Source organism: Papio anubis, chromosome 5, assembly GCF_008728515.1.
Source record: "Papio anubis isolate 15944 chromosome 5, Panubis1.0, whole genome shotgun sequence".
NCBI classification, from domain to species: domain Eukaryota; kingdom Metazoa; phylum Chordata; class Mammalia; order Primates; family Cercopithecidae; genus Papio; species Papio anubis.
In genome coordinates, this window is record NC_044980.1 from 10486252 (window position 1) to 10501021 (window position 14770).

At 41.9% G+C, this 14770-nt stretch overlaps 1 protein-coding gene across 5 annotated transcripts in view; it reads right to left on the bottom strand.

Moving 5' to 3' along the window:
* The window catches only part of CTNND2 (catenin delta 2), a 942602-nt gene that overhangs the window by 408833 nt on the left and 518999 nt on the right, over positions 1–14770 (bottom strand). For all 5 annotated transcript variants that reach the window (XM_031666708.1, XM_031666706.1, XM_031666707.1 and 2 more), the window contains 2 exons: positions 13638–13810; positions 1200–1767 (listed from right to left, as the gene is read on the bottom strand). In XM_031666708.1, coding sequence (XP_031522568.1) covers positions 1200–1767; positions 13638–13810 — 741 coding nt within the window. The remainder of the gene's footprint in view (positions 1–1199; positions 1768–13637; positions 13811–14770) is intronic.

A 14770-nucleotide genomic window follows, 5' to 3' on the forward strand; every position in this document is an offset into this window, starting at 1 on the left:
TCTATTTAAGAGAGAGAGGCGGTGAGTGAGACAATATTTTCATTTCAGTGAATGTAGCTAGCACAATTTTGTGGGCAGCGGCACTCCAGCCTGAATCCTGTTAGGCCAGGCCAGTCCACACTGGCAATTAACTGTGCTGAATTAAAGAAGCCCTTGGCCACCTGCCTTGTGCATGCAACAAGTTCCTTTTTTAAAATCCTATTTATCTTCACAGTCATCTATTTGTGTCAAGAAAGGAAGCATATGAGCACAGCATCTGTTACTAGAGTGACACAATTACCAAATACTTCTATAAGGGAAAAAAATTCACAATAAATCCGGGTTAGTTGTCAGGTGTTTCAGAAGACAAAACATTAGTCTTTCAATCATGGTGTCTTGTTTAAGCTGAGCATATGGTGCTAACAGCAGAGAGGCACCAGCTCAGCCTGGTCGCTGACGGGCATAACGACCACAGAAATGTCACCTCCTCTAAATTGGCAGAGGAAAGCAGGTTTTTGTCTCCCCCAACCCAGCCCCTCCCTCCCTGTAATAAAGCAGGTACAAATTCAAGGGACTGCATCATTGCTGACTTTGTCCCAAGTGTTAGGACCCAAGTATATCCAATGGCAGGTATGGGAGAGTCCATTAGTTTTCCCAATAACTAATTTAGCAAAGATGTAAATAAATTCAAGCCAAAACAAAAGGGTAATAATTCAAGGCAATTCATTATTCGTTATTTCCCTACTATCATTGAAAACTATGTAAGCTGAACATCTAATCTGGGAAAATCCCTTACTTTTTCCACAATGAAATGTAGACATGTAGACAACTAAAGGTGACCCTGTCAATATTGCAAATGTTACTTGTTTTGCTTTTTTCTGGATACCATCAACCGGTCTATGGAATGCTTTCCTAAATGTGTATTACTTTTATGATTTAGTCTTTAGACTGGGGCGAGGGCAGAGAGAGAAGAGAGGAGAGAAGAGAGTGAGACAGGTGTTAGAGATTGAGACACCACATTACTCCCCAAGAGAAGTCACTGACAAACTGTAGGCAAGATACTGACTTGCTCCAGGGAAGCCCTGGCGTTCTCTATCTCCTGTCACTACTGCAACCTGGCCGACAGCGCTCCCGGCTTTGCTTCTGCTCTAGCCGGCTGCTGCCTCCGCGCCCCCGCCACGCGCCCAGGTGAGCCGCGCCAGGTGGCAGCGAGCCTTTACCTGCCAGGCTGCCCGGCCTCTGGAGGGTGGCCGTGGCATACAGCTCCTGCGAGTGCTTGCTGTACTGCTCGGACGCGTGGACCAGGCGCTTGGTGGGCGACAGGGTGGCGTACGTGCCGATGGTGGAGCTCAGCTGGTGGATGGGCGAGGAGGAGATGGTGGACTGCACGGTGGGGGGCGAGGTCACGCGGATCGGGGACAGGCCGGCCGAGGACACGACGATGTTGATGGGCGAGCTGGTGCTGTAGGACTTGGCCAGGCGGCTGGGCGACTGCTTGGGAGAGGAGCCGCGCGGCGCGGCGTAGGTGGCGCCCTCGGGGGCCGAGCCGCCGCGCTGCAGCTTGGTGGGCGAGCCGCCCTGGGGCGCGGCCAGTGGGGAGCCCCCGCGCGGCGGCGCGGGCAGCGTGGAGCTGGAGTAGTAGAGCGCGGCGGCGGCGGCGGCGGTAGGCGGCGCGTCGGGCAGGTGGAAGGCGCTGCCCAGGCTGGGCGCAAACGGCTCCCGCGGCGGCGGCGGCGGCGGCGGCGCGGGCTCGGGCCCCGCCAGGTGGCCGGCGCGGCTGGTCGTGCCCTGTGCCCGGGAGAGGAGAGAACACGCGCACTTAGCGAGGGAGAAGCACACGGCCCACACGGCCCACCCGGCCCAGCCCGGCCCCGAGAGTAGGGGCACACCGGGGATGCCGCGGGTGCCCGGTGGCTCTGCGAGCCCAGCTGTGCTCAGGACTGGACGCGAACCTGCGCCCTAGACTCTCCTGGGGCGGATTTCTTGTCCTGACACTGGCACAGGCCAGCTGACTACTGGAGGGAAGTCACGTTTGACAAATGAGACCTGTGTTTGCTTACATGTCGATGTTATTTCGGGAATAGCAGAAGCATCGCATTTGTCACATAAAGATTTTTAAAGGCCCCCCGACAGGGCAATCATGATCTCCCTGGTCGCTATCACGATCTGTTAGTTTTAATGAGAAATTCGGGCAGTAAATCTTTTTCCGTCCCCGCACTCCCCACCCTTGCCCCAGGTCATTTCATTGGATACACTTTCTACCTCCGAGATTGGCCGAGTTACAAACTTATCTGGAGAGCATCAAGAATAAACATACTTCTTACAGTTTATTCTGTTGCGATTGTCGCGTGGATTCTTCTTTTTGGACAACGAAAAGTTAAACGGAGGGAAAAATATTAAGTCAGAATGAATTTGCTTCGTCTTTTCAGCATTAAAAAATTTCTAGAGGAATTAGAGCAATTGGAAATGAGAACACTAAAAAAGCCTCCCTTTTCTAGATTTTAACACTGGGCGCCCAATCTTTCAGCATCTTTCTCTCTCTAGCTCCCTTTAAGAGCCCCCTGCAGCTGTGTCTTCAAATTGAAAGCCATTCGCCTCTCATTTATTTACAAGAACACAAAAGACAACAAGGGCTGGGGAGGAGCTGGAGAGACAGTTGGAGGGGAAAGCACTTTCCTTGAATCTTATCCAGAGACAAATTTGCATTCGAATGAAAACACTACATTGTCAACCACTTCTGGGCAGGAGGTCTCAGATCTTCCAGGCTTTCCCCGGGGAGCAGAGGGGATTTTGAGAGCCTGCTGGTGTGAAAAGGGAATAGGATTGCACACAGGGTTGGAGAGAAGCTAGGAAGGAGGGTTTTGAAATGAGGGGTGGGAGGTGGGTGGGGAGGAAGACTCGAGAGAGATGGAGAGAAGGGAGGAAGAGAAGATTGAGCAGATGCTAGCCATTAAAAGTTTCAATTATGCCTCTCTACCCATTTTGGAATGGCAATTGGCAAATAATAGACTGGGCACTTTTGGTGCACATACACAGGCATTCCAAATTTCATCTGGGATGTCAAGTTCATATGCAGATCTGAGGGAGTTAATTGAGCAACATCAAAATTCTCTATTAGGAGTAGCCTGGCATAGGAGGTAGATAAACACTTTGGTGAGAGACATTCTCTATGCAGAGTGTGTGTATGTGTATGCATATGTATTTATGCACCGTGCATATATTTTAAATATTCTCATACACACATGCAATCCATAAAGCAATTATTTTAACTTTAAGAGTGAAAGTAAAATGTAAGTTTCATGAGTTTATTCAATGGTGTGTCCCCAGCAACTAGAACAGGGCCTGATTCCTAGCAGAGACTCCACGAATATTTGTGGAATGGTTCCTCAAGTTAGTCTCAAGGCTGTGAAGATCTTACATGTGGAGGATGGGGGACAAACACTACAGATGTGGGTGTGCTTACTCTGAACCCCAGAGAAATAGTCCAGCTTCATCCAGAGTCATCCAGGGGGTGGCTGTGATGCAATTTTGCTTCTCTCCCAGTGGCATCTCTGAGCATGAAACATGTATTAAATAGATTGGGTTTCTCAAATCTAGCTGTATATTATAATCTTCAGGGGAGCTTTAAAAAAAACCTCAATACTCATGACTTATCATTGCCATTTAATTCAGTATCCCTGAAGGTGAGACTCATAGGTCAGGTTTTTTGGGAAGCTCAGCAGGTGATTTCACTGTGCAACCAAGTATGAGTCCCAGGTCCCCCCTAGAGCAGTGGTTTTCAAAGGGAGGTCCCTGTTCCCGCAGCTGCAGCATCATTGTGGATGGTCTTTTCAGCATTAGCAAACAAAATTCTAGAGGAATCAGAGCAATCGGAATCATACCCCATCATAAACTGAACAAACTCTGGGGCAGGGGCCAAGGGATCTGGGTTCTAACCAGTACTCCGGGTGATGATGCTGCTGGTCAAAGTTTGCCAATGCCGCTCCCGAAGACACTTGGATTTGGAGGGTGAGGAATGGGCCCCAGAGTCTGCATTTCTAACAGTCTCCCAGAGCAGAGAGATGCTGCTGCTTTGAGAACTACCACTAAGCTGCAGACATTTTTCTCCTGAAGCTCTACCGGGGTTCCCTATCAACTGGGGCCTGAGCAACACTCAGCCATGCAGAACACAGCTGGCAAGTGATGGAAAAGTGTCCGACAAAAATTTCTGAAATCCCTTCCCACAGGAACACACTGAGAAGAAAGAACCCTTTCTCTAAGGTTTCAGGAGCACTCCCTGCTCCCTGTTTACAACAAAACAAAAACTTTTTGTTATATCTCGGATATGTAACGTTAATAAAACAACCTTAGAGTACACTAATGATGCCATTACCAAATAGCATAATTTTAAAGAAATACTAACTAAAGCATACCAATGTAAATGAGAATATTAAGTCAGGATTCATTCTAATATCTAAATATTAGAACAACATGTATCCTGTGAAAACCTTAATAATTTTAAAAAATATTTTATTTTTCTTGTAATCTGTCAAAACATCTAGTCTCAGGAGTACTAAGTGCTGAATATGACTGTCTCCTATGTTTTCTTAAACGGACCCCAAATCTGTAGAAGCCTTGAGAACTGCCACATGAGCTGCAGACATTTTGAAAAGCTATAGCAACCAATTTGAAAGTCTTTTAGATATTATAGGATCTTGGTAAAATTGTGCTAACAATTTTGGCATGAAAAAAGGAAAACTATAAACAATACAATTTTATATACTGTTTAACATAGTAAGTGGTATTGTCCACTATGTACTAAAATGCAATTCCAAAAAAGCCTCCCGAATCCATGTGTGTAAGAAGCCATCGTCAATTAGAGCGCCTTCTCAGGAGCATCAGCTACACTGGTTGAGTTAGCAGCAGTGCTTTCTACAATGTAGAGAATGTTCCCAATCCGTACTGCTCAATATGGCACCGCTGAACACACCGGCCGATTGACAGCTTGAAATGTGGCTAATCAGCTGAGGAACTTTAGTACACACTTAACTTTAATTAAGTTAAACATCCACACATGACTAGCGGCCGCCTTCTTGGGCAGCACAGTTGTCTAAGCCCCTCTACAGTTTACAACAGTTTACCATAAATAATCCAGAGGTGCTATACTCCATTCCAATGGCTTTTAGAGTAATAAATGCCTAAGAACTAGTCTTTGGCTAAACAGAGGAATTTGTTTTGTAGCATCATTTAAATAAAAACAAAATTTAGGGGAGCCTCTTTTCACCCTTGTGCTTATGTTTTCTTTCATTACCGAATTTGATTTAGTAACTCTTTGTCAGTTAAGGATACCTGAGGCTGTCATTCAAGCCTGTTGTACAAGCACAGGATAGTTTATTACTACCCATCGTTGCATTAGAAATAATCGAAACACATTTCAACACATATAGAATTATATTCTTTGTCACTCACTAGTGTCACGAAAGTTCAATTCTACCATAAAAGTATGTTAGCACTATAAAGCTGCAAATCTGATTTAAAAGTTAGAATTCAAATAAAGTTTCATTTCCTTTTTTAAACTAAAAACACACTGCTTCTTTGGGGATATTTGGAAATGTGTGTACATGCAAAGACAGTTGAAATAATTTTTTATTGATGTGTGACTCTGAAAATAAAAATAATGATATAACAAATTTAGATATACTTGCAACAGATTGGACCCCATCCTTGGTCACACAATCTAGGCTGTTGGCAGAGACAATTCTTGACTCTGTCTTCATTCTCAGCTCTTTGGATCAGTCTCAGACTGGTGGGCAACGTTATTTATCTTTCCCATTCCTTCAAAATGAGGAACCCATTTATGAGAAATGGACAAGGAAGCAGGATGTTCACAGACAAACAACCCCATCAAGGAGATGTTCTGATTAAACAGTTTCTGATAGGCAGAGTGTGGTGTACATTAAGTGTAGTTCAGTTCTTGTTTCCCTTATGGGAAATTTTTCAAGAAAAATATGGAACATTAACTCATCAAAGCTATTACAAACTATTTTATCTGTATACAAATGTTTAAGATGGGTCAGATTTAGGATATATTCGGGGTCACAATTTTTACATTACATGGTGTGTGTGTGTGTGTGTGTGTGTACTTAGTGGTATATTGAGGCCTCTTGTGTAATTGTAGATGCATTTATACCTATTTTATAGAACTGTTTAAGGGGAGGATGTATTTACAAAGTACAGTAGAAAAAATATTGAAATGGGAAGTTAGGGAATATGTACATTATTCCAACAGCCATTAATTAACAGTACTCAAGTTTGATGTATTAATTTACTCACTGACTCAATAAACCATTAACAAGAGCCTACTACAGTCTGGGCATCCCTACTCTGAAAATCCAAAATCTGAAATCCAAAAATCCCAAACATTTTGAGCACTGACATGAATGTCACAGTAGAAAATTCTACACCTGACACCTTTGCTTCCTGATGGTTTAATGTATATAAACTTTGTTTCACGTACAATATTATTTAAAATGTCATATAAATTAACCTTCAGGCTATGAGTTACGTATGAAATACAAATGAATTTCGTCTTTAGACTGCGGGGGGGGGGTCCCATCCCCAAGATATCTCATTACGGATATTCAAGTATTCTAAAATCGCCCCCCAAATATCTGAAATCCAAAACACTTCTGATCCCCTGCATTTCAAACAAGGGATGCTCGACCTGTCTATACCATGTCCAAAGGAAGAGTTTATTTTTGAACAGCTCTCAACAATTCCCTTATATGGAGTATTTTTACTTTGATGTTATTTTGGAGATCTATCGATGACGTATTTTTGTTGTACAGAATACTGTCTGGCTCACAATGAAGACACTGTTCTTTGGGGGAGTAGGAGCCCCTGAGAATATGGCACTTTTCAACCAGAAAGTGGCACTGGTCTTAGTGCCGAGGACATTTGCTTCCAGATTCTTTCACGCTGAATCTTCTACGGAGGGAGTCGGAATGGCAGAGGAGTCATAAGGGGACAATTCTTAGAACTTGAAAATTTATTCAGTTCTCATTCTCTGGGGATCTGGCAGTGCAAACAAAACAAAACAAATCCCCCCAATGCTTATATCCAGTTAACAAGAGACTTGACAGCCTGTAATCTCTAAGGAATCTTGACTTCCAATCATGAGTAAGCCCTGTCACTAAGCAAAAGCACATTTTATAAAGCAGGCCCATGATTTATAAGCAGTCCTGTGAAGATGCATTTAGACCTGCCAAGTTTTCTTAAATTGTCAGCAAGGCCCCCAGTTCTGGGACAGGAGGCATATTTGCCCAGGATGCTGGGCAGCCGAGCCGACAGTGTCAGGAATGGAGAACTGGAGCCCTTGTTTTGTGGCTTCCCTGAGTCCAGCTTTACGGGATCAGCAGTCTGCTCCCCCATTCACTGTATTCATCCCTTTCTGTTTTCCTGGGATTACAATCAGACTGGCAAACCTAGTTGCTAATGATGTCTTCCTTTTCCAGATAATATTGGCTGGTGGCACCTAAGGTCACCGCAGGGAGCAGTGTACCCAGGCAAGCACAGGGTTATGACAGGTGCAGCTGGGGAGCACATTCAGAGGAAGGCACAGGCCACAGGGCCAGGGCCACAGAGGAGTCAAAACATGAATGTGGCCATGGACTGGGATGTGGGAGGAAGACACTGGAGCTTGTGTGTGAGGAAGATGTCTCAATGCAGAGTGGTTTAAGTTGTGACAGGGCCATGAGAAAGTAAAAGCAATGACAAAGTGTAATCCTTCAGTGAGTTAAGAAAGGCAGGATCAATCCTGCATAATAAAAAACAGGGCATGGCTTAAAGATGACATCTTCAAAGAAGTCTGTTTCTACTGAAAGCACTCTGGTAAGGTAACTTAATCACACCAGCTCTGTGCTGCTGATTAACAGTTTTCAGAAATTGTTGCACTTTCCTAGTGTAAGTTTGTCTAGAGCTTTGGGCTTGCGCACAAAGACAGACAAGGCGATTTACTCTCACAACTTTGAAACATGAAGAAATCACCAACTCCAAAATGCAAACAATCATATTTAGGACTATATGAAATGTTCCTATAATACAGCGCAGTTAAAACAAATCTACCTCCCCAAATAAGTTGTGTGCCTTGAACTTACTCCCTGGGATGTAATGAATTTGCCTGAGCACGTGCACCATTGCTCAAACAATGTTGACAAGTTTTCTTTTCAAATCATCTTCCAAAGGAATGGCATTCTTTAATTCCAAAGGAAGAAAACTCTGGTACTGTGAGAAAAGTTTGATTTTGGCAATAACTAAATAAAATCATCCAGGGCCTTGTCTGATGATTCTCTTGAGGGGTGCTGGTTTTGGTAAAAGCTAGTGTGTAACATAAGAGAAGAGACAGCTTCTATGCACAGTTTATACACCTTCCCCGAAGTCATCACCACTGGCATCATTACTGTTGGTGAGGAAAGAAGGGCTGGGTTTACTTGGTGGTGATATCCCACTGACACTGAAAGGTGGTGTCCACAACAAACTGAACTTAAGTAACTAAAAACCCAAGGTTCTTGGAAGAAATTCCTTTCCTCAGATGGGAACATCCCAATCCAAAAGACCATAAAAGCAACTATCTCCCTGGAAACAATAATAGAAACCACCCTCACTGCTTTCTTTCTGCCCAAGGGTCCCAACATTATGGAGGATGGGGAGGGAACGAACAAGAGAGAAAGCGAGAGAGAGAAATTTTGCAAATTATTTTGTCTTGGCCAGTGCAGTTAGAAGGCGGTGGCCATGGATTCGTTTTCCCCAGGTCTCTAAGTCACAAGTGCAAACGTGGTGATGTAGATTTTTGCATCCTTGAGTACTGATTTTTCCTTCCCTTTGACCTCCCTTTAATGAAAGTTCATTAGGATCATTATCAGTAAATGTTCTGAAAAGTATTTCATATGGCCATTTCTGTGGTCTACCAGTGGAAAGAAAATAGAAAAGAAATAAACAATGACTTAAGGATCTTATAAATTTATCTTAAAGAATACGTAAGGAGAGATTTCTTGATGGAAACTCTTTCTTAAAACCGACATGAGCACTGGCAAAAATATACTACACAGAACTGTATTTCAGCAAGAGGCTCATTTAATATAACTGCAATAGCCCAAATATTTGCTCAGAAGAGAAAATGTTACAGCAAAACACATATACACCCTCCCTGCCATAAGAAATGTTTCCATTATTGAAACCAAACTAAATATACTTATCCTCAAAGAGAAAATGGAGAGAAAAGATTTGAAAGCAAAGCAAGGAATAGGGATGCACAACAGAGAGTCATCCTAAAACTATCTTAAAAACAAATATTCTGCCACTTTCCTGCAAATATGCCAAGGAAAATATGTGAAACAATATGAATTCTCTTCTAAATGTTGCACAATGTATACATTTACGTTAAAAATATCTCTGCAATTTTTGTGTTTTCCAAATTTATTGGTAACTTTTCTCTGCAGGTTTTACCTAACAACAACTTATTTCATAATTAAGCAGACGGGAATGAAATTGTACTAGCTGTCTTTACCACCCTCTTTATTCAACACTCAAGACAGAGGTGTTTAAAGGAAACTTGCTCCTCCTTCAACTTCCCCATCCCCTTGGCCTTCACATCCACCTACATGAGTGTGTACCAATAAGCAATGTTCCAAACACAATGAACCCATTTCCTTCTGAAAGATGTGAGCAGATGGTGTATTTACGATTATGATATAGCATTAATGAGGACTTTTAAGACATAAAAGTCAGCACAACATTAAATAGATAAGCCAGATCAAAAAGAAATGGAAATTTTGTTTCTCAAAAAGTGTATTGCTTTTCTAGAACACCTACCACTGTTCAGTTTTACTTTAGAGATCTATCATTCAATTCTTAATTTCTTACAGCAAGCAGGTCATTTCCCTAAGATTGTGGTTGTGTACGTTGTTCAATTCTATTGGAGAATATGCAAAGATTTTGAAATCTTTAGGCTTGTGTACTCCTTTGCCAGTGCTCTGTCTACAGATGTAAATTTTTATATTTCTTGTATAGTTTTTTTGCTTGAGGGGCAAAATGCTTGGTGAAACTATTTTATGTGTGGACATGGGGCAAAACCAACATGTTTAGAGTTGGTTTTTGGCTCCTGTTTGCCAGAAGTTTTGTATTTAGCATTTGATGTAATCCAATGGAAATTTTACGTGAGTGGAAGAAGGAAGAACCTGGAGGATAGCCAACTTCTTTATATTCTACCCACCCACAAACCTGCACACAATAATTACAAAACAACAGGCTGGTGCTGGCAGAACCTGATGGATATCTGGTGAACCTTGGGTCAACTGTGAGGGATATGAAGGCAAGTCTTAGCATCATTCTCACTCTTGCAGCAGGGCAATCTAATAGGAAGAAACAGACTTAAATGTAACTAACTATAGGATATCACTTATTATATGACAGAGTAATGTTTTTAACACATAAGGTAGATCATGCTGTTCCTCTGCTTGAAATTCTCTACTGGTTCCTGACTTCACTCCCCGTAAAAAATGGAATCCTACCAATGACTGCGGGGTTTCCCATCACCTCACAACTCCTGCAGCCCACTGTAGCCACCCTGGCATACTTGCTGCCCTGTCAGCATGTCAGGCTGCCCCATCCCGGGGCCACTGCATTTGCTGTGCAGAGGGAGCCATGTAGCTTCCTTCCTCTTCTCCATGTCTTTGCCCAAACATCTCCTCGAGGTCCCTATCATGCTGCATTCCCCCATGCACTCTGGATCTTGCTTACCCCAGTCTGTATCCATTTCCTTCCCATAGAAACCACCACTTTCTAATATACTGTGCAATTTACTTATTTGCTGGGCTGATTTTCTGAGTCTCCATCCCTGCTGCTAGAATAGAAGTTCCTTGAGGACTGGGATCGTGTCTACTTTCTTTACTTCTCCATCCCATGCACATAGACTTATGGCATCAATTGGCACATGATAAACGTCTTGAACGCATCAAAGAATAACCTGGAAACACAAAGGTGAAGGTTGACCTCGAAGAAGAAGGGGTCTGTGGAGGGGTGACCTACACAACTTGTTTAGAGACTTGGGCAGGAGCTTGCAGCATAGCTGAGCAGAGTGCTGGCAGTGGGGAAAGGATATCTATAAGTTAGCTCAGGTCACTTTCTAGAATGGCCTTGAAGTCCCAATGGGAAGGGTAGTCCACTCTCTCTCCTGTGGACCAGCTCCATGAATCATCCAAAGTCTCAGAAGAATGATGTTAAAGAATTTTAGCTGGAGTGATGTCAGAGAACAAATATTTTATGGCAATATGGGTGGCTTACAGCTTGACTTTTGGGTTGATGAGCTGGGGCAATGCAGGTTACACACATATCATCAGGGCCTGTTGTAGATCCTGGTGATGATCACTGAATAAGCATTTTTATGCTGAATAGAGATTTTTAAATACTGAAATTAGAATCTTTGAGCATGTATAATACTCCTTTGAAATTACATTTAAATTTATGAACCAGATAAAAAGATCATTGCTTTGCTTTAGAATTACATAGTTTTTTAGACAAAAAAAATAGAATATTTTTGTTTTGACTGATTATTGACCATACTCACTTGGCCTGACATCTGTTAGCCATAGTTTGAATTATATTAAGCCTTGTAGCAATTTATTGTTACAGGATATTGTAAAAATTAACCTAGGCTTGAAGGAGTAAGATTTAACACTGATCAGAATTTTGAAAAGAAAACTATCGCACCACTCAAATACAGGGATCTGAACAATAGTGTCATTATTGGAATGGAATGTGGCCTCCCTTCTCTCAAGGCTATAACACTAAAAGCAGAGTGAAAACGCTGGCTTATTTGTTGAACGTTTCTCTGACATTACATTGAAGTCACAGGCGCTACAGAATATTCAATAGGCATGTCTTTCATACTTCAGCACACAGCTAAAGTAAATTATAGTAGCAATATCTACCACTGAGCTAAATAAATGAGATATTCCACAATGGTTTCCCTTCTGTTAGTGGAGTGAATTAGAACATTTCAAGTCCTGGTTTGATTATTCAGACTTGTGCATTCTACCCACTGCCACGGAAGTGAGTCTACCAGTAACATTTGCCTCAAACTTAAGTTATATCTTTGAACATTTACATTTATCGACGTCTTCAAACTATAACTCTGATGACTTCAGATACAGAGCTTTGATGTCTTTAAGACTTAGTAACCCTTTCTGATTAAACTTTAAAGCAACTTTGAATGTGGGTGGAGGGACAGGCCCTTTATCTCAGTGGAATGTTTTATCAGTTCCTCTCACCCACATTCCTATCATTCAGCAGTGTGAGAAGGTAAAACTTACGAAGCCACTGATGAACAAGGATGTTTCTTGAAGAAGGTAATCATATTTTAAAAATTGTTTCTGGCACAATAATTTAACGTTAGTAGTGGAAATCCAAATAAACTTTCAGCTCCTGCTTCAATAATGTGAATGTCACATAAATGAGCACGTAGTAATGCCTGCACCAGGCTGTTAACCCTCTTTGCCTCTCACCTCTGCATTCATTTCTTGAAGCCATGTGGCCTGCCAGGTGCTTTTGATACAAAGATGAAAAAAGTCCTGTCCTCAAGTAGCTTTCAGTTTAGTTAGTGAAATGCACGGATGGATGACATCAATAAATTGGTAAAAGAGATGGGTTCAGGGATCACAGAGCCAGTGGTGCATAATGAGCATTTCAGAGGAAGGGTTCCTAGAAGAGACAGTGCCCAATAAATGCAAAAGGGCTGAAACTAACTTTGTCAGCTGAAAACGGTGTGGGGCTTTCAGTTCTTCACTCCAGAAGCAAAAGCACAGAAATTAAAAGGGCTTATGTTGTTGAAAATAAGCTTAAAACAAGATAGCCTTCCAATAAATCAACTCTGGTGGGATGATCAAAATTATACTCTGGTGGGTACCTCAAAATTATAAAAACTAAAATATTAGCATGCTCTCTCTCCTCTCTTCTATATAACACCATTTACATCTTTCTTGAAAAAAAAATTATTTCCAGATAGGTAGCGGCTTCTTTTTACCAAGAGTTGGTTTTAACTGCAGCTAATGTATTTGTGCAGTGAAACTGTAAGATCAAGCACATGCCTTAAAGAAACAATTGAGAGCACATTTAAAAATCCGACTTCACAAAATGTAGCTATGCCTAAACTCATCACAATTATTTTCCAAACAGTTCTGTTTACCTGATTACACATTTATAGTATGTTTCTTTATATTTATAACAAAAACCCAAAGAGGAATCCCATGCTTTTTTTAAGGAGACACAATACTCTATTTTTTTCCGAGTACACTCACAAACTCAGAATGTATATCAGTTGATATCACATATAGACATAGAGGGAGTAACTAGATGGACACTGACATAGTCACACAGGGAAACACATATAAGACAGGTACAGCTGAACAACACATAGATATTTCTAAAGAAAATGTTTGTAACTTAGCATTACTCTATAATTGTACTTTATTATTTCTTTCTTCATTCACAGCACCAAAGGGCATTTCCCTCAAGTTGAGGAACACACAGACAAAAAGGCAGGCTGGGCCTCCACATCCACTGCATGCCCGTTCCCCACCTGTCCCCTTGGAGTCCACTGACACCAAACAGCACCGGGTACCTACCTGGCTGAAGCTCTGGCCCGCAGCTCGGGCTTGTGTGCCTCGGGCCGGGAGCTGTGAAGGGGTGCTTTCCCCCAGGGCCAGGGTCTGGTTGCTATGGTAGCTGGCCGGATACTGGAAAGACCCTTCAGGTTTGGAATTGAGCTGAAGTGCACTCTGGGAGAGCAGGCTGGGCCCTGCATTGAAAGTCATTTAGAACAGTCAGTGACAGTCTCAGTGAAGCAGAAATGACATGTATTATTTATTGAGAGTAGCCTAGAATTATCACATGCACATGATTCCAGCCATCCACGCTTAAAATTCTGAGAACTAAAATGACCATATAATTTGACTCCAGCTCTCAAATGAGATTTTTTTTTTTTTTTTTGGTGGTGGTTTAAAAGTTCTCAAAGGAGTAGATTTTTCAAATGATCTCATCCTGACCTACATTGAGACATTTCTTATGAGACAAATCAGTTAATCAAGTAGTTATTTTGGGATCAGACAATATCAGAAACATTTGAAATAATGTAAAACTCTACTTTTCGGTACCTGTTAATTTCGCTGATATAATTATATCTCCTACTTAATGATTGAGATGCTAAAACACTCGAAACCTTCCAATCACTGACAAATTCTATTGTATAAATAGTGATATAATACCTCAGTGCCTGAAGGGTAGACAGTGTTTAAAATATTAATAGCTCTTTGTACAATGTGGAATTCACCGTCGCCTCACATAATCCCTGATGACTGGTTACCTTTACCATCACAGCAGTGCACAGTAGGAGAACAAAGAGAACATACAGTGTCCAAATTCGTGCCACAAATATAGCTGATATTACAAGGGATGAAGAATCAGTTTCTGGTCTTATTTAATTAAACATTGCATATGAAATTGTGTTTTGTTTTCTTATATTCTATTTGGATGAGATCCTTGCATTTTCCCACTTTCTTTTCAGCAAATTTTCTTTGAACAAATTTAACACTCTCTTTGGCGATCAAATAACTATGGAGGAGAGTAAATGTGCTTGCTGTTTTCTATTGTGTGTGTTTGAGAGTGGCTGGGGTAAGAAGAGTGTATTAGTGGCAAAAACTTGGCAAAACAAGTTTTCTCCTGTTTCTTTGCACCATACTACAAAGTCACATATTCGAAT